Source organism: Geotrypetes seraphini, chromosome 11, assembly GCF_902459505.1.
Source record: "Geotrypetes seraphini chromosome 11, aGeoSer1.1, whole genome shotgun sequence".
NCBI lineage: Eukaryota > Metazoa > Chordata > Amphibia > Gymnophiona > Dermophiidae > Geotrypetes > Geotrypetes seraphini.
The window spans coordinates 99,198,180-99,222,354 of record NC_047094.1 but is presented as its reverse complement, the minus strand read 5'-3'; the positions used below and the strand labels follow the sequence as shown (position 1 = coordinate 99,222,354).

Genomic DNA, 24,175 nt, shown 5'->3' with positions numbered 1-24,175 from the left:
AAAATTGGAACCTCCTCTCTCTCTTTTTTTTTTTTTTTTTTTTCTCTCGATTCCAACTTTCCTTCTTCCTCTTTGGCTCCATTATTTAAAAACACTTTTGAAAATCGAAATCTCCTCTCTTGTCTGATCCAACTTTTTTTTTTTTGTTCTTCCTCTTATATGTTCTCTTTCCTATAATCCTTTGTAGTTCTCCCCCTTTCCTAGTGTTTAATGTATACGTTATGTGTCCTGCTCTGTGTTTGTTTTTAAAAGTCTTTTGTTTTTAAAATTTGTGTCTCCTCTTAATTTTTAAGATTGTAAAACGCTTAGTATCTGAAAAGCGTTTAATCAAATTTTTAAATAAACTTGGAAATGTAGACATTTCCTGTGTCATTGCAGACAACAGCCCATTCCAACTAGTTAATCTTTGTCAGGGCCGGCTCAAGGGTCTATATAGCGCCTTGAACCAGTGTGTTTGTATTGCCCTCCCACCCCTCCTACACACATAATTAGTAGCTTCCTTGTGTCTCAAGTCCCCCATCATCTTATGGTAATATAGAGTGTCCTTCTCTCTCCTATTCCCCTCCTCCTTTCTGCGAGGAGAGGGAGAGATGCTGGCGTGAGATTTGTCACCCTTTATCACTGGCACCCTAGGCCAGTGCCTCATCTGGTCTGCAGGATGAGCTGGCCCTGGTCTTTGCAGGGTACTAACAAGGAGGCTACAACCTCCAGAAACGAGGGTATGACCACAGAGATGTAGTTTGCTGGTTTCTTATAGAAACATGATAGCAGATAAAGGCTAAATGGCCCCTCTAGTCTGCCAAACCGCAGGGTGTCGGGTCAAAAGCGCGCCGGGACAAAGGCGCGCCCAGACGATTGAGCGCAGCGCGGAGGCGCGCGCCACTCTAAATTACTGTTTTTAGGGCTCCGACGGGGGTGGGGGGGGGAACCCCCCACTTTACTTAATAGACATCGCGCCGCGTTGTGGGGGGTTATAACCCCCCACATTTTACTGAAAACTTAACTTTTTCCCTGTTTTTAGGGAAAAAGTTCAGTTCACAGTAAAATGTGGAGGGTTACAAACCCCCAAACCCCCCATAACGCCGGCGCGATGTCTATTAAGTAAACGGGGGGTTCCCCAACAAGACCCCCCATCAGAGCCCCTAAAAACTGTAATTTTGTGCGGCGCGCACCTCTGCGCTGCGCTCAATTGTCGGCACGCGCTTTTGTCTTTCGCGCCGTTGTCTATGAACCAAACCGCAGTAACCATTATCTCCTCCTCTCCCTATTGGCTAAGACTCTCTTAACATTTGCATCTCCTCTTCCTATAGGCTAAGGCTCTGTGCACCTGCATTGTGAGGTCATAGAACTGCCCATCCGCAGTAACCATTATCTCATTCTCTCTCCGAGAGATCCCATGTGCCTATCCCAGGCCCTTTTGAATTCAGACACAGTCTCACTAGTTATGGTATCTGCTGTGTGTTGGGCCACAATTAGAGAACACTTTATCATTGGAAATTTGTTTAGAAACCTCTTTTCAGAAATTTAAAATTGCCATTAAGACATGGCTATTTAGGCAAGCCTTTTCTTTAGGTTCATCTTAGGTGACTAATCTGTGTTGTGAGTCTGAGCTTGAAATTATTGAATAGTAAGACTGAACTTAAATAGTCTTTGGAGGTGGGAGGGGGGTGTTCTTTCCCCTTATATATCACACATTACATGGTTGTGACTGGTTTAAATTGTAGTGCTATATTCCCTTAGTAATTTTTATGGTTTTTTAAAATATTTTCATCATACAGAATTGATAATGTTTGAAGTGCAGTGTATAAATTAATGATTTTTATTTATTTTAATCAATGTGTTCTAAAAAATATTATAAAACTTCTTAAGACACAGGTAGAGGGAGATGCAGGATATGAGATGAAGTCTTTGCACACCCATCTCCTCAAGATGGAAGAGGACCACTTGAGTACAAAACAAAGAAATTGACAAGCGATGATAACCTACAAGTGGTCATTCTTCTTGATTGATAGTCAAAATGAAACCTTGGAAGAGTGGACAGAAAATTAAGACCAGTAGTTTTTTTTCTGTGCTTATCTATTATGTTACCATAAATTAAGAACAATTGTGTGTAAATAGCATTTCTTACAAATTTTCCCTTCTCTTCTCTCCACCTGACAGTTTTCTAGACAAGATTGACATAGTGAAACAGAACGACTACACACCATCTGACCAGGTGAGTAAATTGAACCTCTGGTGGAATGATCCTGTCACTGTAGCTCATGGGGGTTTAAAAGTATGTTCTGAGCAGTTATTGGCTGTCAATTTGATTCATGTGACAGTATGGTGTTCAAGTCGGGAGGTTTAATAAAAAGTCAGGGGTCAATACTCAAAAAGGTTTTACTGGGCAGGGGCCATTTAAGTGAGTTGTGCCATCAAATACAGTGTTTCCCCGAAAATAAGCCTGTGACTGCCCAGGCACTGTCTGGTTATAGCTGGGGGGGTCTGAGTTGGAACTTAATTGGTTAGCCTCAATATTCAGTCTGGAGAAGTAAGTAAAAAGGCTGCCTTACTTTATCCACCAAGCTTAACCGCACACTGGTTTGAATATTAGCTAGTACAGTGGTATCTTGGTTTAAGAGCATAATTCGTTCCAGAAGCATGCTCTTAAACCAAAACACTCGTATATCAAAGCAACTTTCCCCATAGAAGATAATGGAAACTTGAACAATTCGTTCCACCAACCCAACCCCCCCCCCCCCCGAGGCTACCGGCGCTGCTCCATCACCCCCTCCCCCGCTCTAACCGGCTTTCCACCCCCCCGAACCGGCATCAGAACTACCCCCCCTTCGAATGCCCTCCCGCGAGAACCGCAAAGCACCCCCGTGCTGAAAGCGGCATCCGCCCGCCCTTCCTCCCAAGCACGGTCCTTACCCCTTCTGCTCGTTGTAAGGGTGAATGCGAGCTCCCGCCTCTTGCCTGGGCTGGGCCTTGAGCATCTGTGCATGCTCAAGGCCTTCTGGCTATTGTTCTCTCGGAGATCTCGTTCTCTCCGAGAGAACGAGAGCCAGAAGGCCTTGAGCATGTGCAGATGCTCAAGGCCCAGCCCAGGCAAGAGGCGGGAGCTCGTATTCACCCTTACAACGAGCAGAAGGGGTAAGAACTGTGCTTGGGAGGAAGGAAGGGCGGATGCTGCTTTCAGCACGGGGGTGCTTTGCGGTTCTCGCGGGGGGGGGGGGGCGTTCGCCGGGAGGGGGGGGGTGCGATGCTGGTTAGAGCGGGGGGGAGGTGCTCGTAGACCAGAACATGCTCGGTTTGCAAGGCAAAAGTTTGCTGAGTGTTTTGCTCGTCTTGCAAAACACTTGCAAACCGAGGTTCCACTGTATACAGTTTCTGGGTGACATTCAACTTGATGCCCAAACATGGCCCGGCATTGAATATATGGTCTTAATTCAACCTACAGCTGTAAGTAGCTTAAAAACTGCTGACCACTGTGGAATGAATATTGCCCCCTCGGTGTGTAATTTAAACAGCAATTTTTCAGCTTGTCATTCTATGTGACACTGTAGGTTCCCTGTCTCTTTGGTGACGAGAAACGGAAGTTTGATGTTTTGGTGCTGACTGAAATGTTTGCACGCTGCTACTGTGAAAACTGTTCAGAGATGCTCTACATTTCACTTCAAGGTCTCATAAATTCCTTCTTGCAGCTTCTTTTCCATTTATGGCTGTGATTCCCGATCCTCTCTTGTTGACTGTACAACCAACCATTTTCAGGATATCCACAGATATACATAGAGTAAATCTGCTTATATGGGCCCATGTCCTGCACACAGCTTTTACGGAACAGTTTATTTCTGGCTGGCATTTTTATCCACGTATCTTTACCATAGGACTTCATAGGGACCCCTGAAGAAGACATTCTGTCAAAACATGGACCGTGTTGGGTCTAGGGTCCAAAGCTTTTCAGCAGACTGCGTCCTAGAGGTTTTTATGTGGTTTGCCAAGTTTTAATATTAATAAAGTCCATCTCAGAAACATCATTCTCCACATTGTTGTTTCTTCATGGATTTGTCTGTGGAGACCATTGGGTCAATTCTCTTGTTTTCGTCGGGATCTCCAAGTAACGCACTCTTGCTAGTTCTTTGGAATAGCATGCAAACCCAATTGTCTAGTATCAGTAGGAGAGATTTAGGCACCACAACTTTGATTCTACAGATGTGCCCTTACAGTAGTCTACTTATTGAACCTTGAAGCTAAGCAAGGTCAGGTTTGACTAGGAGACTAATCTGTAAGAGCTGAAGAAGTTTCATATTATTTTATGAAGCTTCTTGATACAACACTTTATTGTAGTCAAGTTTCATAATCTAATCTAATCTTCTATTTGTGAGTCGTACATACCTATTCAGGCTCTAGGCGACTTTCAGAGAGGGGTTGAAAGGGAATCAGGAGGAGGGAATAAAAGGGGGCCTTGAAACAGGGGGGGGGGGAGAGGTAAGAGGGGGGGTGAGAAATTTCAGTTGTCTAGGAGCTTCATCTAGAGCAGGGGTGCACTGCTTTCATTGAATGCTAATAGATCTCTTGCATATTCATTGCGGAAATCCTGAAAACCTGACTGGATTGCGGCCCTCAAGGAGGGATTTTTGACACCCCTGATCTAGAGAAAGAGGTGGGCTACAAATAGTGGTGTAGTGAAGGAGGGAGGCACCCAAGGGGTGGCATGCCCCCCCTTACTTTTCCCTGACACTCAAGCGCCCCCCTCGGCTTATCTCTTGAAGATGGGGAAACCCTGAAAACCCGACTGGATTGCGGCCCTCAGGGAGGGACTTTGAGATCCCTTGCTTAAAGGCACCAGCACCCCCCCTCCCCCTTTGCTATGCCACTGGCTACAAAAAACCAACTGCAATCAGGGTTTTTCTTGCTAAGAATGCCACAGTTACTGGTAAGAGCTTTGATGATCTGAATCTGTAATCGACCTGTTACTCACTCCATTGCAGAGTCCTGTTAATGCAGCCATCTGATTTATGGTCTGGGTTCTCCTTGAAATATTGAGCATTTAAATGAGAGAGAAAATACATACACACCTCAAAATAAGTGTATAATCACACCTTGGACAAGTCTGAAAAATGGAGCAGTCTACTGTAGATACATTTTTTTCTTTTAGCCAGGGCTGTGGAGTCAGTAGATAAATGTTTCTGACTCCGACTCCTCAGTTTTTTGTACTTCAGACTCCGACTCCAGGTACCCGAAATTTCCTCCGACTCAGACTCCTCGACTCCGACTCCACAGCACTGGTTAATTTTCAGATCGTTAAAATGGAATATCAAGTTGAGAGAAATGAGCATTTTCGACACCACCTTCTTTTTGCTTTTAATCAAGGTTCTAAGGCTGCAGAAACTGCTCGCAACATTTGTGCTGTGTATATAGTGGGTGCTATAGCTGAAAGAATCGCTCGTGATTGGTATGCCAAGTTCAAAAATGGAGTCGGTGGACTCCTCAGTTTTTTGTACTTCTGACTCCGACTCCAGGTACCCGAAATTTCCTCCGACTCAGACTTCGACTCCGACTCCACAGCCCTGCTTTTAGCATAGAGTTACTGTCTATAAATGTTTTTTTTAAAGGGCCTTTACCAAGAGAAACCAACCAACAGAAAACTTAAGAAAACATTTCCCAACCAATAGCAGTTGATGTGCATTGTCCAGTTTATACTTCAACAATATAAATGCTAGCAGCTCGAATGTCTTTGTGATTAAAAACAGGCTGAAAATTTGCATTGTTAAAATTCCTTGGCGAGAGCCTCTGATTTTGCTGATTTGGCCTAATGTGTCCAAATGAATTGCACAAACAGTGTTTCAGGTATCAGTATATACCAGGACCTGTCCTTCAGTAGCACTGCCCTGGACTAGAATATTTTTAGGATTTAGTGGAGGAACATGTGCTTGGAAAGTACAAATTGTGCTTGTGCCTGACCTTTTGGAAATGGTCACCAAGCTCAGGGGGAATACAACACTTTGAAAAATAAATGATGTCAACTCACGTTGGTCTGCTAGCATTATGTAACTGTGGGGGGGGGGAGGACTGGGCAGGTCAGTGGAGTTAGTCCAACTCCATGGGACTGTATGGTTACATAGAAAGCCTTTTATGTGTTGAAGTACGGAAATGGGTAAAAACTTTCTCCTAACCTATATACAGTACTCCCCTGTTCCAGGAACCCCTGCAGATTTCCAGAGGAGGCAGGAGAGAGCAGCTGGAGCGCCGGTGGGTAAAGAAAATCACTTGCGGTCTGCTCCGACCGCCTCTTCCTGTAGTAAAGTCGGGCTACACCAATCAGGAGCTGCTTTGACACGAAGCTCCTGATTGGTGTAGCCTGACTTTACTACAGGAAGAGGCGGTCGGAGCAGACCGCGAATGAGCGCATTCGCGGGGGAACACTGTATTGATGTATTCTTTCTGGCTATTAGTTGGATTGCCCAACTGAATTTTTGTTATTTTAACGTAAAACATTTTAATATTCTGCCTTTTTCCCTCAACAGATAGTTTGGAATGAATTATAGATAAGAGTATAATAATTTAAAAAAAAAACAAACCAAAACACCAACTAAACTAAAAAAAAGTACAATTGAAAACCAGACACATAAAAGAACTTTCTCAGACCACCTACAGTCACCTTCAAACCAGCCAGAACAGTGAGATGCATGATCATTACCACTGAGGTGGCAGAGCTGTGTTGGCAGATGAAACCATATTGTATATTTGTTTATATTTTGTTTGATCCTGGAGAAGAGTTGCAAAAAGTCCTACGTAGTCACTGTCCCCATAGTAGAGATCAGTAAATCGGGGACTGCAATACTGCCTCATAGCTGATCCCTACTGATGCATAGTGAGTGGGAGAACAGCATCGTTTGATTCTTGTTTATATGTGGCTGGTAGTCTACCCAGGGCAACTTTAAAGGCAGATCATCAAAGATTGATCAGAATATGAAAACCATGCCACATAATAAGTAAAAATGTAGAAAATAAGTGCTGGGATAAAATAAAATAGTCTGGAAAGGTGATTTTTTTTTTTTTGGGGGGGGGATTACCTAGACCAGAAGAGGAATGTCTTAACTATCAGGAATTTCCAGCGATAGGCACTAGAAGCTTGGCCTGCTCTACCAATGAGCAACTGCGTCTCGCACATGGCCTCGGGTGTTCAGCACCAACTGATTTATGCAAATGAGGCCTTGCAAAGCTTCTGCACTGGGCCTACATTCCCCATAGGCTGTTTCTGACGAGAGGGGAGCCAACTTTGTGCAGTCTTAGAAGACTGGGATCAGAGAGATACCTTGAATATGAGGAGGGAGAGGAGAAGTCCAGCCACGAGTGTGTGGTGATAAATGAAAACCGGACACCTCAGTAGTACTAGTTTCCAAACCTGATAGGAACTATTGAAAGGTAGGAGAGGCATGAGTTTACCAGGGCAGCTGTCAGACGATCTGAGGAGTTTAACAAGAGGGTTTTTGCAGTCATCTTCACAATTTGAAAGAGAGATTTGATGGACACTAAACTCATGATACTGAAGAGAAGACCAGATCACAGAACTGTTCAAGTGAAAAGAGAGGGATCAAGGGAATCTCTAAAATTCCAGACTGAGTTTGTGAAGGCAAGAGGAGTGAAATGATTAAACAGAAACCCAGCTGGTAGGTGAAGGAGAGAGACGGACAGGAAAGAGGAGGACCTCTGTCAGCGGAAAATGGACAAAGAATTTGGTAGGCACAGAAGGGGAGGGATTAGAAACAAAGAAATAGCTGGAGCAGAGGAGTGATGTGACTACACAAAGGGTGATAAGAAAGTCTGAGCAGAGAACATCAAGGACTGATCCTTGAGGAGCCACAAAGTGAAGCATGTTTCAAAGCAAGGAAGTATTGGCAGGGGATCTGGAAGTTAGATGTAAATGTACAATGTGAGCCAACAATGGACATAACGGAGAAGCCCAGAGCCGAGAGTAAAATGGTGCGAGATGAGCAATGGATGAACATTATTTTCCCATAAAAAGTGAGGAAAAACATTAAAATAGCACAAAAGTGAAAGGAGACCCAGTGATACTAGTATCAGATAATATATGGATATTGTCTTGTCTGTTTAGATTGTAAGCTCTTTTGAGCAGGGACCGTCGTCTTTGTGACTCTGTACAGTGCTGCTTACGTCTGGTAGTGCTATAGCCAGAGCCGCCAAGTGATCTGAGTCCAAGAGGGAGACTTTTCTGGCCAAGCCTGCTTTTGAACCCACATGTCTGTACAGTTTCTCTTCATTGTAAACCGCCTAGAAGTCGCAAGATTGTTGGCGGTATATAAGAATAAAGTTATTATTATTATTATTATTTCAGAGCAGTGTGAGATTTATTCTTAATTCTACCCTTGAGATCAGCCCTGCAGGTCCCATAATGCATCAGAATGGGATTAGAAATCAAGGACTAAACTTAAACATATTTCTCATGGAACTGGGTAATTTGCAGCTCTGCCAGGGAAAACGTCAGTTATGAGCAGCACACAAACATTATTTCTGTACTACTGGGGTATGGGGCATGGCATGAACGCCTGTCCTTTCTGCTGAGCTGATTGTGTGTAAATTTAAACAGCAGAACTGCTTTGTGATTAATAAAGAGGGATGTATGTGTGTGTGTTTTTTTTCTCCATCTTTCCAGGACCTTCTGAGATGCAGAGTTTTGACATCGGGAATTTTTGAAACCAAGTTTCAAGTCGATAAAGTTAATTTTCAGTAAGTGTCTTTTATAAAGATAGCTTTATTGATATTGTGTGGTTCAAAACCTCACAGTTTCCTGCGATTTCTGGTTCATCTCTTTCATTTGTCATAGATGTATTTTTTGAGCCCTAATACTGAAGGACAGCTAATGAGCAAAGATGTTTTCTATCACCCAAGGGCACTGCTGATGTGCAATAGTGATCACGCCTCTGTGTTCCTAACATTTAGATTTTAGAGGGGCAGGGAGAGAAACTGGTGGTGGTGGTTCTGAAATATCCAAAGATATCTCAGAAAGCTGTGTGGCTGTTTCTCAGAGAGAAGCTGTCAAGATGAAATGGAACCAAGTGCTGTATAAGTCTGAATGACCTCTATACAGGGTGTCACCTTGAGATAAAATGTTCCTTAGGAGAAAGTTTTCCTTATGCATCTGTTCATCTTATCTGCCGTTCAGTAACTGGCTCATAAAACAGTCTGGGTCTCTAGGCTGAAACCAGTTTGACAATGAGAGAGGCGATTATTTTAAATATTTCCTATAACATTTGTAATGCACATTCATTTAAAAATGTGCATTTCATTGCAATGTTAGTTCTGTTCTTTTGCAGTAGATTAATCGTGTGTGAATTTTTAGTGCTTCCACCCTTATCTATTATTGCAAAAACTCTTTATTGGTCAAAAGCACAAGCAAAAACCATCAATCCAAAGAATACAACACAGACCAAATTTTCAATACCAGAAAACCCACCCCACCCCCCACCCAAAAAAGGAGGAAGAAAAAAAAAATTTTTTTAAATAGCAGAAGAGCACAGGACACAAACCATACTAAAATACTCAATCAAACATTCAATACATGGCTACGAGCATACCCGGTCAAAGAGGCCCAGAAAGGCTCCCAATGAAGTTGTAATCAGTCCATAAATCAACTGCTGATGACAACCGCCAAATTATACAGAACAGTGAGCCAAACAGACTGTGAAATAAGTGCTGGCTCCCCATTCCATGTAGTTTGGTAGTTATTATCAACCGTTGATTTATTGACTGTTGTCTAATATCATTCCCGAGAAAAACTCTTGCACCAAAACACGGTCCATGTTGGATTCACCTTCAATCAGTGTTGGAATACAGTATAATCTCGCTATAACGGACTTCAAGGGACCTGGAAAAACAGTCCGTTATATCCAGAGTTGCATTTTTTTAAAAACTTTATATAGGTCAACTTGAAACAACGTTCAATCAATGAACAACAGTCACTGCACAACCATATCAGCAACATCAAGAACAAAACTCAGCAAAACATTGGTATGGCACGAAATGATTGCAAAACCAGAACACTAAAAGATGGTCTAAAGCATTATGTCGTACTGTGCTCGAAAGAAAAATACTCTTGTCATTTTCTTCTGGGCTGCATTTTGATATTATATCACCGGCACGCCACGTACCTTGTAAGCAGAACCTGCATGTCCATTATAGCCAACGAAAACTACAGCTAAAAGCGGCTCTGGGGACCGAATTGGTTGTCCGTTATATCTGAAAGTCCATTATATGCGAGTCCGCTTTATGTGATGATTTTCTGTATGTTTATAATGGCGCTCGGCCGGGACCAGTGGGCCTCGTCTGCTATAGGTGAGGTTCTGTTATAAGCGAGTCCGTTATAACGAGATTATACTGTAAACACCTTGTTACTTTTCATCCTAAGTTATCTGTTTTTCTGGGTTTGTTTTCTCCTTTCTGATTCCATGGTATATAATGCCCCATTTGTGATCTTCCAAAGATATTTCAAAAGCAGAGTTGAAAAGGTTATTGGTGCCTATCTGTGTTTTTATTTAGTTAAAACTTTTTTATACGATTTACATCAATGAGAACATAGATAAAATAGAAAACAAATTAAAATCTTAAAATCTCCATAGTTATCATAATTTGCAAACCAACCATTATGACTAGTAGACAATACATTGTAATCCTCTTGCCCACCCAAACTGCATGCAGGAGTCTCCTGTGCCATCCCAGGGCATTTATCTTATACTAGAATGCAAACCATCTTTCCTTCCAGCATCTATGGAATATGAATATTCCACCTGATGAACTGGGATGGAGTTAATACAGACTTTCTTCTTCCTTTGAGGGGAAAGTCTACCTGTGTATCAACTATTGGAGCTTAAATTTAAACTTAACACGTAATTACACAATTAACTAAATTAATACTCAAAAATAGTCTTCTGAGTTTGGCAATTAGACCTAGAAGTTAGTTGCTGTAATGCTTTGTGTCCTTCCACCACTTTCATAAATAGAAGGAGCCCTGTGGAAAGTTTATTGGTGAAATAATTTCTATTTCTTTAGAGTTTCTTGTAATTTTCCAAAGAAGCTTAAGTAGAGTGGAAGGAAGAATGTGGTCCCTGCATCTCTCTCCTGCTCTGGTATGTTAGTGTTCAGAAGGACTGGAGTAGTACTTCCAGATCTAATTGAGAATCTTTTTAATTTTCTCTCTAGCATGTTTGATGTTGGAGGCCAACGAGATGAACGCAGAAAATGGATCCAGTGTTTTAATGGTAATCTGTAGCATGTATCCTTGTGGTCTGATGTTTGATTTTCAAGGATCTGCTAGTTCCCCAGTGAATAAGGAAATATGTTTAAACCATTTCCTTGTGTGTGTGTGTGTGTTAACATGCTGCATAGTGCCACTCTCATTGCATAACTGGCATATCTGTGCAGTGAATTGCTCGTGGTTGTCTTGTGCATCAGTAAAGAAATATCAGAGGAGGCTAGAAGGAGCACATGCATTAAGTGTGGTGGATGCTATGAAATGGACAATGATGTCTCCAAGTAGCAAGATGCTTAGTTTTGTGAAAGTTTACATGATTGAACAGCCCTAATCAGGACTGTAGAATAGAGTATGACACGGGGACAGAATTTTCCCTGTCCCCGCAGGAACTCAGTTTCTCTGTCCCGTCTCCGCAAGTTTTGTCACTGTCCCTGCCCCATTCCTGTAAGCTCTGCCTTAACCGCACAAGACTCAAACACTTATGATTTTAAAGTGTTTGAGGCTTGTGCAGATAAGGACAGAGCTTGCAGGAATGGGGCAGAGACAGGAAAAGAACTCGATGGGAAAATGAGTTCCCGTGGGAACCGGGAAAAATTTGTCCCCCTCTCATTCTCTACTGTAGAATCAGTCAGAAGCCATTTTGAGTGGAGTTGGGAATGGTAAAAATGTACTGACTCAGACTCCAGCTTTGAAATAAAAACTTAACGTTACATTGTAAATTTATTTATACTTTATATCCAGGACTAAAAAGAAATCTTAAGTACTGGTAAATATAACTTATTTTTACCAGTAGTAAAACTTAAATATATAACTTACATTTACCAGTAGTTTATATATAGTTTATATTTACCAGTAACTTATATATAACTTATATTTACCAATAGTTTAGATCCAGAACCATTTAAAACCTAAAATCAGTTGGAGTTGGACTCATACAGTATAAAAATGGAAGAGTCAGAGTTGAAGCTTGGCGTACCAACTCCACAGCCCTGGTCCTAATGTCCGAGAACATTTTGTTATGCAGTGTAACACCCTGATGAGCATCATCCTTTGTGTGACTGTCATATAAGCTTGGATGTAAACCACCCCCCCCCTCTAATTCTCATAAATCGCGGGAGCCAGTCAAAGAAGTCACAGTGCAGATCATGGAACGCCAAAGCGCGCTCCCGCTCAGTGGCAGAAGAAACCACCTGGGACTGGCTGGGTTAGCAGTGGACTCTTACCCACTGCACCTCTGAACCACCAGGCCGGAGGTAGGTTGACTGAGCAGGGTACAGAGTGAGCGCGTGAAGGAATGGGGCTGGGAGCAGAGTCAAACAGAGGGAGGGTGACTGGGTGCAGTCTGATAGGGGAGGGGAACAGAGTCTGATGGGGGGGTTGGGTACAGAGTCTGACGGGCGAGGGAGGGAAGGAATGGGGCTGGTGCAGAGTCTGACGGGGGTAGATGGATGGAGGGGAGAGGATGGCTGTGGCTGAGTGCAGAGTCTGGGAGGGGGTTTAGTGCAGAGCCTGGCAGGGAGAGGCTGGGTGCAGGGGGTAGGGAGTTGGGAAGGTAGGGAGGACATATGCTCAGGGGGTTGGGAACGACAGATATTGCACATACTGGGAGAGGGTTGGGAAGGACAAATGCACGGGCTGGGAGGTTTAGGAAAGGAGGGAAAAGAGATGCTGCACAGATGAAGTAGTGGGAAGGGAGAGAAAGAAATACTGCCGGTGGGGGAGGGAAAAGGAACGGAGAATTGTTGAACATGGGTGTGTGGCGTGAGAGGGAAAGAGAGATGATGTATATGGGGAAAGGAAGAAAGTGAGAATTGTTGGACATGATAGTGGTGGAGAAGAGGGAGGTAGAAATGTTACACTGGGAGGGAGGAGAGATGTCAGATCACTAGAGTGGGAAGGAGAGAGAGAGATGCCAGACCACAGAATGAAAAGGAAGGAGGTGAGAGAGAGATATTAGACCTCGGGAAGAGGAGAGATTCCAGGCTATGGGAAGGAGAGGAGAAAGATGCCAGACCATATGAAGGGGGGAAGAGGGAAGACAGATGTCTGACCATGGGAGAGGGATGAGATGGTGCATAGGGATGGAGGGGAAGGGGAGACAGAGGGAGGAGATGGTGCACAGTGATGTTGTGTGACAGGGAAGAGATAAGAAAAAATGCTTCTTATTGATAGATGAGAGTAGGGGGAGAAGAAAGAGGGAAGAGATGGTACACATGGTTAGATGGGAAGGGAAGGCATGGAAAAGTAGATTTTGAGAAAAAAGCAGAAAAATGGAAGAAAGTTGAATGTTAAAAGTTAATGCTAAGACGGATGTATGGCAGAAAGTGAAGGAGAGACAAACAGCAAATGGATAAGGTGGCCCTGATACACAGTTAAGAGCACAGCCAGAAGGACATGCAACCAGAGACTGGGAAAGATGATTTGAAAACCAAAATCACCAGGCAACAAAGGTAGTGGAAATGATTTTACTTTCAATTTAGTGATTGAATTGTGTCAGTTTTGAGAAATTTATATCTGCTATCTATATTTTGCACTGTTCAGGAAGAAATGCATTTGTTTCTATTTCTCTGGGGGTTGTACTGCATGCAGAGTCTTGCATCTTAGGGTTTTGTTTGTATATATTAATACTTTTAGTTTGTGGTCCTGTATTTGCATAGGGGTTATCTGTGTTCTGCATGTGTGACCAAGGCCAGGTGTTCTGGTAGGAATGAATGTTGAGAAGCAGTGTGCTTTGCGTAGTTTAATTTTGTGGTTAACCATTATGTGTTGTTAATAAGATTATATTGTGTGTATATATATGAAAAATGAATGGAAAAAATTGTATTACAGTTAGTACTATTATGGGAGCGGGGTCTGGGGCAGAGCTTGCAGCCCCCCCCCAAACAAAAAAGTGTTCCGCTGCTTATGCTATAAATTGTGCACCTGGGTGGCAACATTTACATCTCCTATTACATGGTGTAAGTGTTAGCACCCAAATGCCAAATTAGGCTCTTTTACAAGGGGTAGGGAATGAGGGCCATAATCCATTCGGCACCTGTTTATAAGCATGTATGTTGTTGCCTGTGTAGCTTTATTTGCTCAGATCCTGCAGAAATGGCACCCTAGATTTTAAGTGATGACATTTATGCCTGCTCAGGAGCCAGAGGTAAATGTTAGCATGTAAAGAGCATGTGGAAATTGTAACTCCGCCCATGTTCCTCCTGCTGCGTGTACCTACTCTACAAAGAATGCACCATGGGTGCTTTTTAGGCGTGACCTAGTTCTATAAGGGGCCTCTTCTTCTGGGGAAAGGCTTAGAAAATACCTCCTGAAAACCAAACATAAATTTTTTGATAGGATATAATAAGAGGTGAGTTTGAGGAATATATATATATATATATATTTTGTTATATATATAGATATAGATATATATATATATAGATATATAGTTTTATATATATATATATATATAGTTATATATATAACTATATATAGATATAGATAGATATATATATAGTTATATATATAACTATATATATATGTGTGTGTGTGTGTGTGTATATGTATATGTGTATATATATATATATATATAAAAATAAACAGTTCCCAGGAGCAACTTTAAGAAGATAATGGTAGGAACAGGATTAGGAGTTTACAGTATTAGAAAATAAAGAGCAAAGGCAAGTCAGAGGTGATGGCAAAAACCCAAATGTAGGAATTAGCAATGGCGCAGGCAGTAGGGGGTAGCTACAGTTTCCCCAAAATCAACTAGATCAGTTCTGGCAAGTTGGTAATGGCAGATATCGAGGGTTAGGTAAAGGAAACAAGACCTCATGTGGTGGAGTTACCGAGTTAGAACCAGTAGGCTAAACTCTGAAGGAACTAGCGGGATTAATGCTAGCATGTTGGTTCTGGATGGCTATCGTACGAAAAGCTAAGAGCTGTTTGAAAGACAGCCTCATTAATTATGGTAGGAAATTGCTAAAAAAGGTTAGTAGAGGGACCTAGGTCCTGTGTGTTAGCAAGGCCCAAAGAGCTCAAAACGGGTTACAGGTTAAACAAATAGTATACAGTTAACAGGTTATGATTTGCACTGGATTTGTCATAATTACTGTACAAGTTTACGATACAAGTTTTATCCTAACTTGACACATACTAGGGGTCTAATACTAATATACAGTTCACCAGTTACAATTTACCATAGTTATCCTCACCGTGCAAGTTTTCCAGTACAAGTTTTCTCCTAATTGACACGCACAGACATAGAGAACCAAGGAACACACAAGAGAAACTGAGACAAGAAAGCTGTGATGTTCTACAAGCAGTTGGGCTTTTATGGCTGGCAGCTGGGTCTAAAAAAGGGGTATCAAAGTCCCTCCTCGAGGGCCGCAATCCAGTCGGGTTTTCAGGATTTCCCAACTGAATATGCATGAGATATATTTGCATGCACAGCTTTCATCGGATGCTAATAGATCTCATGCATATTCATTGGGGAAATCCTGAAAACCCGACTGGATTGCGGCCCTCGAGGAGGGACTTTGACACCCCTGGTCTAGAACATTGGCAATGTGGGCAGGAAAACTAGTAGGCTGCTATTTAGTTGCCTGCCATTTACTAATTTGTGAGGAGGATTTTGGCTTATTTCCTCCTTTCTCAACTTGAAACTTCCATCTCATGTGGAACCAGAAATGGGATCCTGGTATTAGGGACTTCATTTGCAAGCACCCAGAGATTCCACTCCTCCCCCCACTACTCTTATTTTCCCCTTTCCAGATTAGTGTTGCTCCCCTGCAGAGGATTGTTCTTCACAGCCGCTTCCTGAACCCTGCAGACATGGGCCCTAAATCCTGCTTTTGGAGCATGCCTGGTCCCAAGTTTGTGCGGTTTAAGATCAGCTGTGTAAATTTTCACTGCAGGGTACCAAGATTTAGAGCTGTGCTTCCATGTGACGCCATACAGGTGCCTGACATGTGACGCCATACAGGTGCCTGATTATCGGAGGGGATTAGAGTAACTGGGGCTAGCTGAGAACCGGTGCAAAGTGTATCATTTGCGAGGCTACCTTCTCACCTGTGGTTATGGTCTGGTGGTTATGTGTGTCTCTCTCTTTCCTCTCCTAGATGTGACTGCAATCATTTTTGTGGTGGCCAGTAGTAGCTACAATATGGTTATAAGAGAGGACAATCAGACCAACCGGCTTCAGGAGGCTCTAAACCTCTTCAAGAGTATCTGGAACAACAGGTTCACACACAGACTTTTTTTTTTTTTTTTTTTTACTATTTTGCTAAGATTTGTAATTCAGTAAATTACCACCTTCTACTTGGAAAACATCAGAGTTGTTGGAAACTGTCCCCCTGAAGATATGTTTGATCGCTGTATTAAATTAGTTTTTGTTTTAATGATGTCCTATTATCTAAAATATATAACCTAAGAAAAGGAAATCCAAATGCAGAAATTCATTTCCTGCCAACGGATTGATTATGAGAAATCCTTGACACTAGCCTTGTTTCCAAAATGTGTTTTGATACTTTTTCTTTTTAAGTGTCCTGCAAATTCTTCTCATTGTTCTGGTTTTCCAATTTCCCCAGGTGGCTGCGAACCATTTCAGTCATCCTTTTCCTGAATAAGCAAGACTTGCTGGCTGAGAAGGTATTGGCGGGAAAGTCTAAAATCGAGGATTACTTCCCAGAATTTGCCCGCTACACTACACCAGATGATGGTACGTCTGTGCTTTTTGTAGTAATGCCTTGAAGTGTGCTGCAGGTGGGGGGGGGGGGGGAATCGGTGTCAGGAAAAACTTTCCAGAATGAAAGGGCAGCAGATTTATTAGCACTTTAGTTGGTGCAGAGTATGAGAATGCACTTTTAGGTGTATTGTGAGCACATAGGTTGGGATCTGCAAGATGCTAACTCTGAAAGCTCTCCCAAGTTTTGTTTACAGATGGTTGTTACAGAGGATTCAAAAACCTGAAACATGTTTTACTGATCTGATGATCCCTAATTATTGAACCCTTTAATTCAGTGTATCACAAACTGTGTGCCGTGGCACAGTAGTGTGCCACGGTGAGATTCCAGGTATGCCGCGAAAGAGACAAGTTGGTTGCTGCTGTCACCAGCACCTGTCCTCCTCTCTGCCCTCCCCACAGGGAGGGGAGGGGATTCCAAAACCTCTAATTTATCCAGGTTTTGGAAGGCCCCTGAGCTCAGGGCCACATCAATAGAGCCTCTGAGCACGTGTGGATGTCAATGTGATGACATCACGCACATACTCAGAGGCCCTGAGTTTAGTGTGCCACAGCTGAAAAAGTTTGCAAGACACTGCACACAATGTTATGCTTAACCCCCAAATTCTGTATACTACACCTTAAGTTGTGTGTGTAAATTGGTGTGCACAGCTGATTGCACACGCCACTTAGATTTGGCACTGATAATTGGCAACTGACACAAATTAAAAGTTATGTGCATATGTTGAAAAGCACGGTTCTATAAAAACTGAACGCCAGTTGCAGAGCATGGATTTGAAAGGGGGGTGTCCGGGGCAGGTCAAGGGCGTTCTTAAAAGTTATAGAATATGTCTGATCTGCACAGAACTTAGGTGCAGGCGTTGAGGCCTGGTTTTAGCTGGCCTAAATGGGTGTGCCTAAAAGTTATGTGGTGGTTAGCATGCGATTCTGTAAAAGGTATGTGCACTTTATAGAATCACATTAATCGATATTGTAGTCAACACCATTTTTTGGGTTCTATATATATAATCAGGCCCTTATTGCAGAAAATTACGCACACAAGTTATAGTGTCAGTTGCTCATGTAACTTAATATAGAGCTCCTTTTAATAAATGATGCAGAAGTTTTTAGCATGGGCCGGTGAAGTGAATGCTCCAACACTCATAGAATTACTATGCGTGTCGAAGCATTTATCTTGCCGGCCTGTGCTAAAAATCTCTGGTACCGTTTAGCAAAACCCTGCCATAATTAGCTGTTAATTGGCGCTAATTAGTTGCACACAACTGCTTGTAAATGGGATTCAGTAAAACTGCACATGGAAAATCGATTGCATGTACAGTGGTACCTTGGATTACGAGCATAATCCGTTTCAGGAGCATGCTCGTAATCCAAAATGCTCGTATATCAAAGCAAGTTTCCCCATAAGAAGTAAGGGAAACTTGCTTTGATATGTTCCCACCCCAAACCTTCCCCCCCCCCGAGGCCAGCAGCGCTGCTCCCCCCCCCCCCCTGAGAACCGGCATTGCTCCCCCCGAAGGCCCCCCCGCGAACGGGCACCCCCCCGCCGCCATCATGCACCCCCCCCCCGCCGCCACCTGAGATCCCCCAACCCACTCGAACCCTCTTCTTACTTCCAGTGTAGCATCGGCATCGCCGGCATCAGCATGTCCTGTGCCCGAAAATCTGCTTCCTGTGCTGGGCCTTGAGCATGCGCACATGCCCTAGGCCCAGCACAGGAAGCAGATTTTCGGGCACAGAACATACTGGTGCCGATGCGGAGGCTACACTGGAAGTAAGAAGAGGGTTCGGGTGGGTTGGGGGATCTCAGGTGGCGGCGGGGGGGGGGGTGCCGGATCGCGGGGGGAGGGTGCCGGTTCTCGGGGGGGGGGGGCGCTCGTACAGTGAGGCAAGCTTGGTTTACGAGGCACCAAATTTGCGAATGTTTTGCTCGTCTTGCAAAACACTTGCAAACCGGTGCACTCGTAAACCGGGTATTTGCAAGGTGGGGTGGATCTTTGGAAAGGTATAGGCAAATCGGAGGCATATCTAGCATTAATGTGCATAAGTTATAGGCATTTAACTGCTAGTATTCTAACTGCCTACAAGTAATTGTGAGCATTTACATCAGTTATTGAGCTAGCAAAGATGTTCATGCATATTTAGATGCGCAGCTGTTGACTATGCTAGTACAGTAGACTCTCAGTTAACCAGCACACACAGGGATTGATAGAACATAAGAACATAAGAGCTGCCATCTCTGGATCAGACCTTAGGTCCATCAAGTCCGGCGATCCGCACATGCAGAGGCCCAGCCAGGTGTACCCCTCTATGCACCTTGCAAGGAGATGTGCATCTAGCTTGCCTTTAAATCCTAGAACGCTGGATTCCGCAATAACCTCCTCTGGGAGAGCATTCCAGGTGTCCACCACTCGCTGCGTGAAGCAGAACTTCCTGATATTTGTCCTGGACTTGTCCCCCCTCAGCTTCAGTCCATGACCTCTTGTCCGAGTCACATTGGACATCGTAAATAACTTTTTTTCCTGCTCTGTTTTGTCGATTCCTTTCAGTATTTTGAGTCTCAATCATATCCCCTCGCAGTCTTCTTTTCTCAAGGGAGAACAGTCCCAGTTTCCTAAGTCATTCTTTGTAATCCAAGTTCTCCATACCTTTTACTAGCTTCGTTGACAGATAAATGTAGTTACTGGTTGCTTGAGAGTTACTATTAAAAATAGGCCTAACTAATACTATATCTCATACTATGCCATACCATAAACTGTTCCAGACTAACTACCAGACATGTAGTAGGCAAAGCGTAGGTGTACTCAGGTGATTTATTTTGCTGGTTGCTTGAGAGTTCTGGTTGCTTGAGTTCCGGTTAACAGAGACTCTACCGTATTCTGTAATGGTAATTGCACATGCACAGGTGCCATTAAAGAACCCATGTTTCAGATGCCAGGATGATGTGTACTACTGTGGGCAATCTACTGAGAATTACCCACTTAATGACTTAATGTATTTTCTTAATGGCGAGGGAGTAACAAAAGTGAATTTATTGACTCCTCTTCATAGATTGTATCTTTGCCTGTCTGTAAAGTTTTGTGTGTGGTTTTTCTCTCTCTCTTTATAATTAGCAATACCGGAGCCTGGTGAGGATGCAAGAGTCACAAGGGCCAAGTATTTTATTAGGGATGAGTTTCTTGTGAGTATTGCTTTGCTGTGTGTACTGTGCGTCTCGCTAAGCTTTAGAGGCGTTGGGTGATCCTTTATGGGGCTCTCTTAGCCCCTTCAGAGGGGGAATTTCCAGTCCATAAAATGGCAAATCTAATCTAGCTAGCTTGCCAAATTAGATCATTGTAGAAATCTTTTGAGTGCTGAGCATACAGCTATGAGGGTTCTATTTCCATGCAACAGCTAGGCAATGGGAAAAGAAAAGAGATGGCAAGGGAGACCTGTAGTGAAAAGCAAGCATACTAAATACAAGGGAAAGTCATTCAGATTTCATAAAATGTGGAAACAGTCTATTTTCATCATTTCTAACCTGCCAAAGTCATGGCAATTTAAAAAAAAGCAGTACAGCAAAAGTACTTGCCCCCTTTTTTTGTTTGAAAATATCTGTAGTCCGTAGTTATGTACTTTTAAAATAGAGTAAGAATTGGGGCTTGAAACAGAAGTCACTGAACTTGGGCACCTTTGGAAGAGGTTGGGGTGGTTCTGTGCAGTAACGGCAGCCTTGATGAGTGCTCTCTTCATCCCTTCAGCAAGGGAGCAGGTGATTGCAAATTGAACAGGAATGTAGTCAGTTCCTTAATGTAGAGATTCAAAATGAGGCCCAACACAGGCTGTGTTTTGGCAGAAGTCTTCATCAGCAGTCCAAAGTAAACTATGTCGGTGTATCCCTTTAATTCGCATGTAGAAAAAAAGACTTTGTCCAAAAGTCAAGCCTTGTAGGTGCCCAGAAACGTTCGTTCATGCAGTCAGTCGAGAAAGAGACAAAGGCTTCTGCCGAAACACAGCTTTTGTTGGGTCCTGTTTTGCATCACTACAATAAAGAGCTGATTTGATTATATCCCTTTTGTTTACCTGTTTGCTCCCACTGGTTTTTCTTTGCTTGTATCTTTCTTTGTGGGACTCCTTTGTGTCATCTTAGTTTTTGGCCTGGAATTTAGAGCGCAAATCGAGTGTGTGAAAAGCTCTGGTTTACTGAGCCCTCTGTTTATTACCACAATGTTGTTGGTTTTTTTTACAGAGAATCAGCACAGCCAGTGGTGACGGAAGGCATTACTGCTACCCCCATTTCACGTGTGCCGTTGATACAGAAAACATTCGCCGGGTGTTTAATGACTGCCGGGACATTATTCAGCGGATGCACCTTCGCCAGTATGAGTTGTTGTGATGGAGAGCACTTTTCCTGTGGTTTTGGACTCCTTTTTGTCATTTAAAAGAAAAAAAAATAGCAAAAAGCAAGAAAACATAAAATAGCCCTGCCCACATAGGGTGAAAGAACTGGTGCGACTCCTACTTTGCATCCCTCTTCCTGCCTTCACTTTTCTCCTCCCTGCTGGACAAGAGCAGCAGTTCTGGTTTGCTTGTGTTCCCCTCTCAGACAATGAGATATCGGCAATCAGACTTCTGCGCCCTTTTCAGTGTGGGTTCCCTAACGTCAATGCTGTTACCACAAATAATACCAATAATTGCCCAGACTGTGGACTTCCTGAAGGATAGAAAAATGCAAATTGGGGATGGGAGAAACCTTTTTGTTTTCTATGTTAATTTTGGTAATTAGCAGCCTGGGTGCACTCATAATACCCATTGATATCCACTTTGTATTCACCGCAACAGACGTGAGAAGGTGCCAAGCTTCAGACCAGCCTCTGATAATGGACAGGTCCCTCCCCTCTCTGACTGTCAAATGTGACTTTGGGCGGAAACACTGACAATTCAGCAGCAGAGAGAGAGAGTCGCTCATGCAAACTTGCTACCTTTCAGAAGGGTGGTTCTTTTAAAAAAAAAAAAATTACATAATAAATGATAAATAAACGAATTATAAAATAAAACCGGTCTCGTTGGTTTTACCGACAACCTTGGACGTCATAGACTCTAAACTGCATTAATGAGTTTGTGATGGCAGGGAAGCGTGGCAAGACACTTGCCTCGCTGTTCCAGGCTCTCCACTGATGAACTTCCCTCATCCCCATCCATCCCGTCCCCCTTCTGCTTTACAGCTTAAACTTGGACAGGAGTGTTCTCCCTAGACCCCTTTCTACCCTCTCCCTTCATTTTTTTTTTTTTTTTTTTTAATTTTACTGCTGGATTATTATTCTTGTACAGACTGTAAAATGTATTATTTTGTACAACTTTATTGAAAAAAAAAACAAAAAAACTTGTAGAAGATCTTTGTGCCTTGAATATGGCCTGTACCTGTAAAATGAGCTAAGATGTAAGTACGTTTGATTGCGCTGTACAGCTCTGTCAATCCTATCTGCAGCATTAGCTCACGGTAGGGAAGAATCTTATCTGTAGTTTAGTTTCTCTGGTTTCTAAAAGAAGGAAAAAAATACTGTTTAGTAAAAAAACAAAAAAAAAGAAAAAAACAGTACCACTTTTAAAGTGAGGTCTTCAACCAGTGACCGGATGTTGCACCGTCATGCATTTTTAATTTTAAGCTTTAACTCATTTAAATCTCTCTCCCAGTGCTGAACATGGCTTGATTTTACATAACCTAAATTTTTGCTACAAATTATAAATGTTAGTCTTTGGTCATTCATACGCCCCCTCCCCCCCCTTTATTTTTTAAGAAAATCAAAAAGGGAGTTTAAAAAAGAACATCAATAAAGGCACATAGCCATCATTCACGTATGGTGACCACCTTTAAATCTGGGCAGACATGCCCCCTACCAGCCTCCACATTACTGCATGGGTCTATTACCGTATTCCAGACGTGACAAGGTGTTATATATCCCCTTGTATTTGGCCACTGAATTCCAGTTGCGAAATGACATTTTAATTTCTCTTTTAATAAAGAGATTCCTTAGAGACTTTTGTTTTATATGAATTCTGTAAGTAGTTTGAAGTGAAGATGTGTGGATTTCTTTCTCTTAAACTTGAATAATTTATGCAAATGATATGCTTAGAACAAGATGTGGTACAGTGCCGAGAGTAAAAATCACTGTAGCAATAAGAGACACGTGACTTTAGTCAGCACTGCATCGTGTTCTATTTTATACCTGGGCATGTGTGATGTCTCTGCGAGTGTTTCTTTTCTATATGTCTTTAACAAAGGAACCTTTCACGTTTTGTACAGTTAAAAGAAATTACAGTTGTAATAACAGATATTGAATAGTGTTTGTTACTCCTTTTCCCCCAAAGAAAAAGAAAATCAAATCAGAACTTTCCTATGGAGAACAGGTCAAGTAAAACCAGATTGGAAGGACCCAAAGGTAGACTGAGTGGGCAATGCATTCCTCCTTCTTCCTCCATGTGTTAAAAATAATGCCTTTGCTGATGAGGATGCTGAAGCCCTGCCAGCCAATGAAATTTGCTGCTGAGCTGCTCCTCACACAGCTGCATTAACCCAGAAGTCAGTGGGGTGCCTCCAGCATGTACCAGGAATTGGCGCTTGAAGATACCCCGTCAACTTTGGGGTTACTGTAGCAGGGTAAGGAGGAGGGGTGCAACTGGGCAGTGAATTTATTTGGTTTGGAGGGCTTTGGCATCCCTGCCAGCCATTTAATGGGTGCAGTGCAGGTTGGGGGGGGGGGCATAAGCCAAAGTGGGGGGACTCAGGCCCCCCCACCATTAGGAGGAAGAAGTTAATGAACCCCAGAGTAGATAAACAGGAGGCAGTAATGCAATAAACCCCGACACAGCAATATTTCAGCAAACACCTGCTTCAGGGGTATCAGAAAATGCCCTTCAGATACTGCAAGATCTGTATAACTCAGTATTTTACAGTTTGACTGGTGACTTCTTAAATCCAGTAGTAATCTGTCACTGATCCTCTAGGGCTTCGATTTAATACAGTATGTAGAAATTATAACTGGATTTATGAGTTGCTGTAACCAATTGCACAAGGTTACACTTCAGTAAAGTCATCAAAATTATAAAAATATTGTTCTACTCTTCCTGCAATATCTGCAGATTATATGTGACATCCCTGATTGCAGATAGTTTTGCCAAAATGCAGCCATGTCTGGTTTTATATTCTCTCGTAATAAATAATT

General features: G+C 42.7%; 1 protein-coding gene across 2 annotated transcripts in view; it reads left to right on the top strand.

The window, feature by feature from the left end:
• Positions 1 to 22,988, top strand: part of GNAS (GNAS complex locus) — a 372,370-nt gene extending 349,382 nt beyond the window's left edge. For both annotated transcript variants that reach the window (XM_033914905.1, XM_033914906.1), the window contains exons 6-12: positions 2,161 to 2,215; positions 8,660 to 8,733; positions 11,203 to 11,261; positions 16,354 to 16,474; positions 16,822 to 16,952; positions 20,087 to 20,154; positions 21,202 to 22,988. In XM_033914905.1, the coding sequence (XP_033770796.1) occupies positions 2,161 to 2,215; positions 8,660 to 8,733; positions 11,203 to 11,261; positions 16,354 to 16,474; positions 16,822 to 16,952; positions 20,087 to 20,154; positions 21,202 to 21,348 (655 nt within the window). In that variant the 3' untranslated portion in view covers positions 21,349 to 22,988. The remainder of the gene's footprint in view (positions 1 to 2,160; positions 2,216 to 8,659; positions 8,734 to 11,202; positions 11,262 to 16,353; positions 16,475 to 16,821; positions 16,953 to 20,086; positions 20,155 to 21,201) is intronic.
• The last annotated feature ends 1,187 nt before the right edge of the window (positions 22,989 to 24,175 follow it).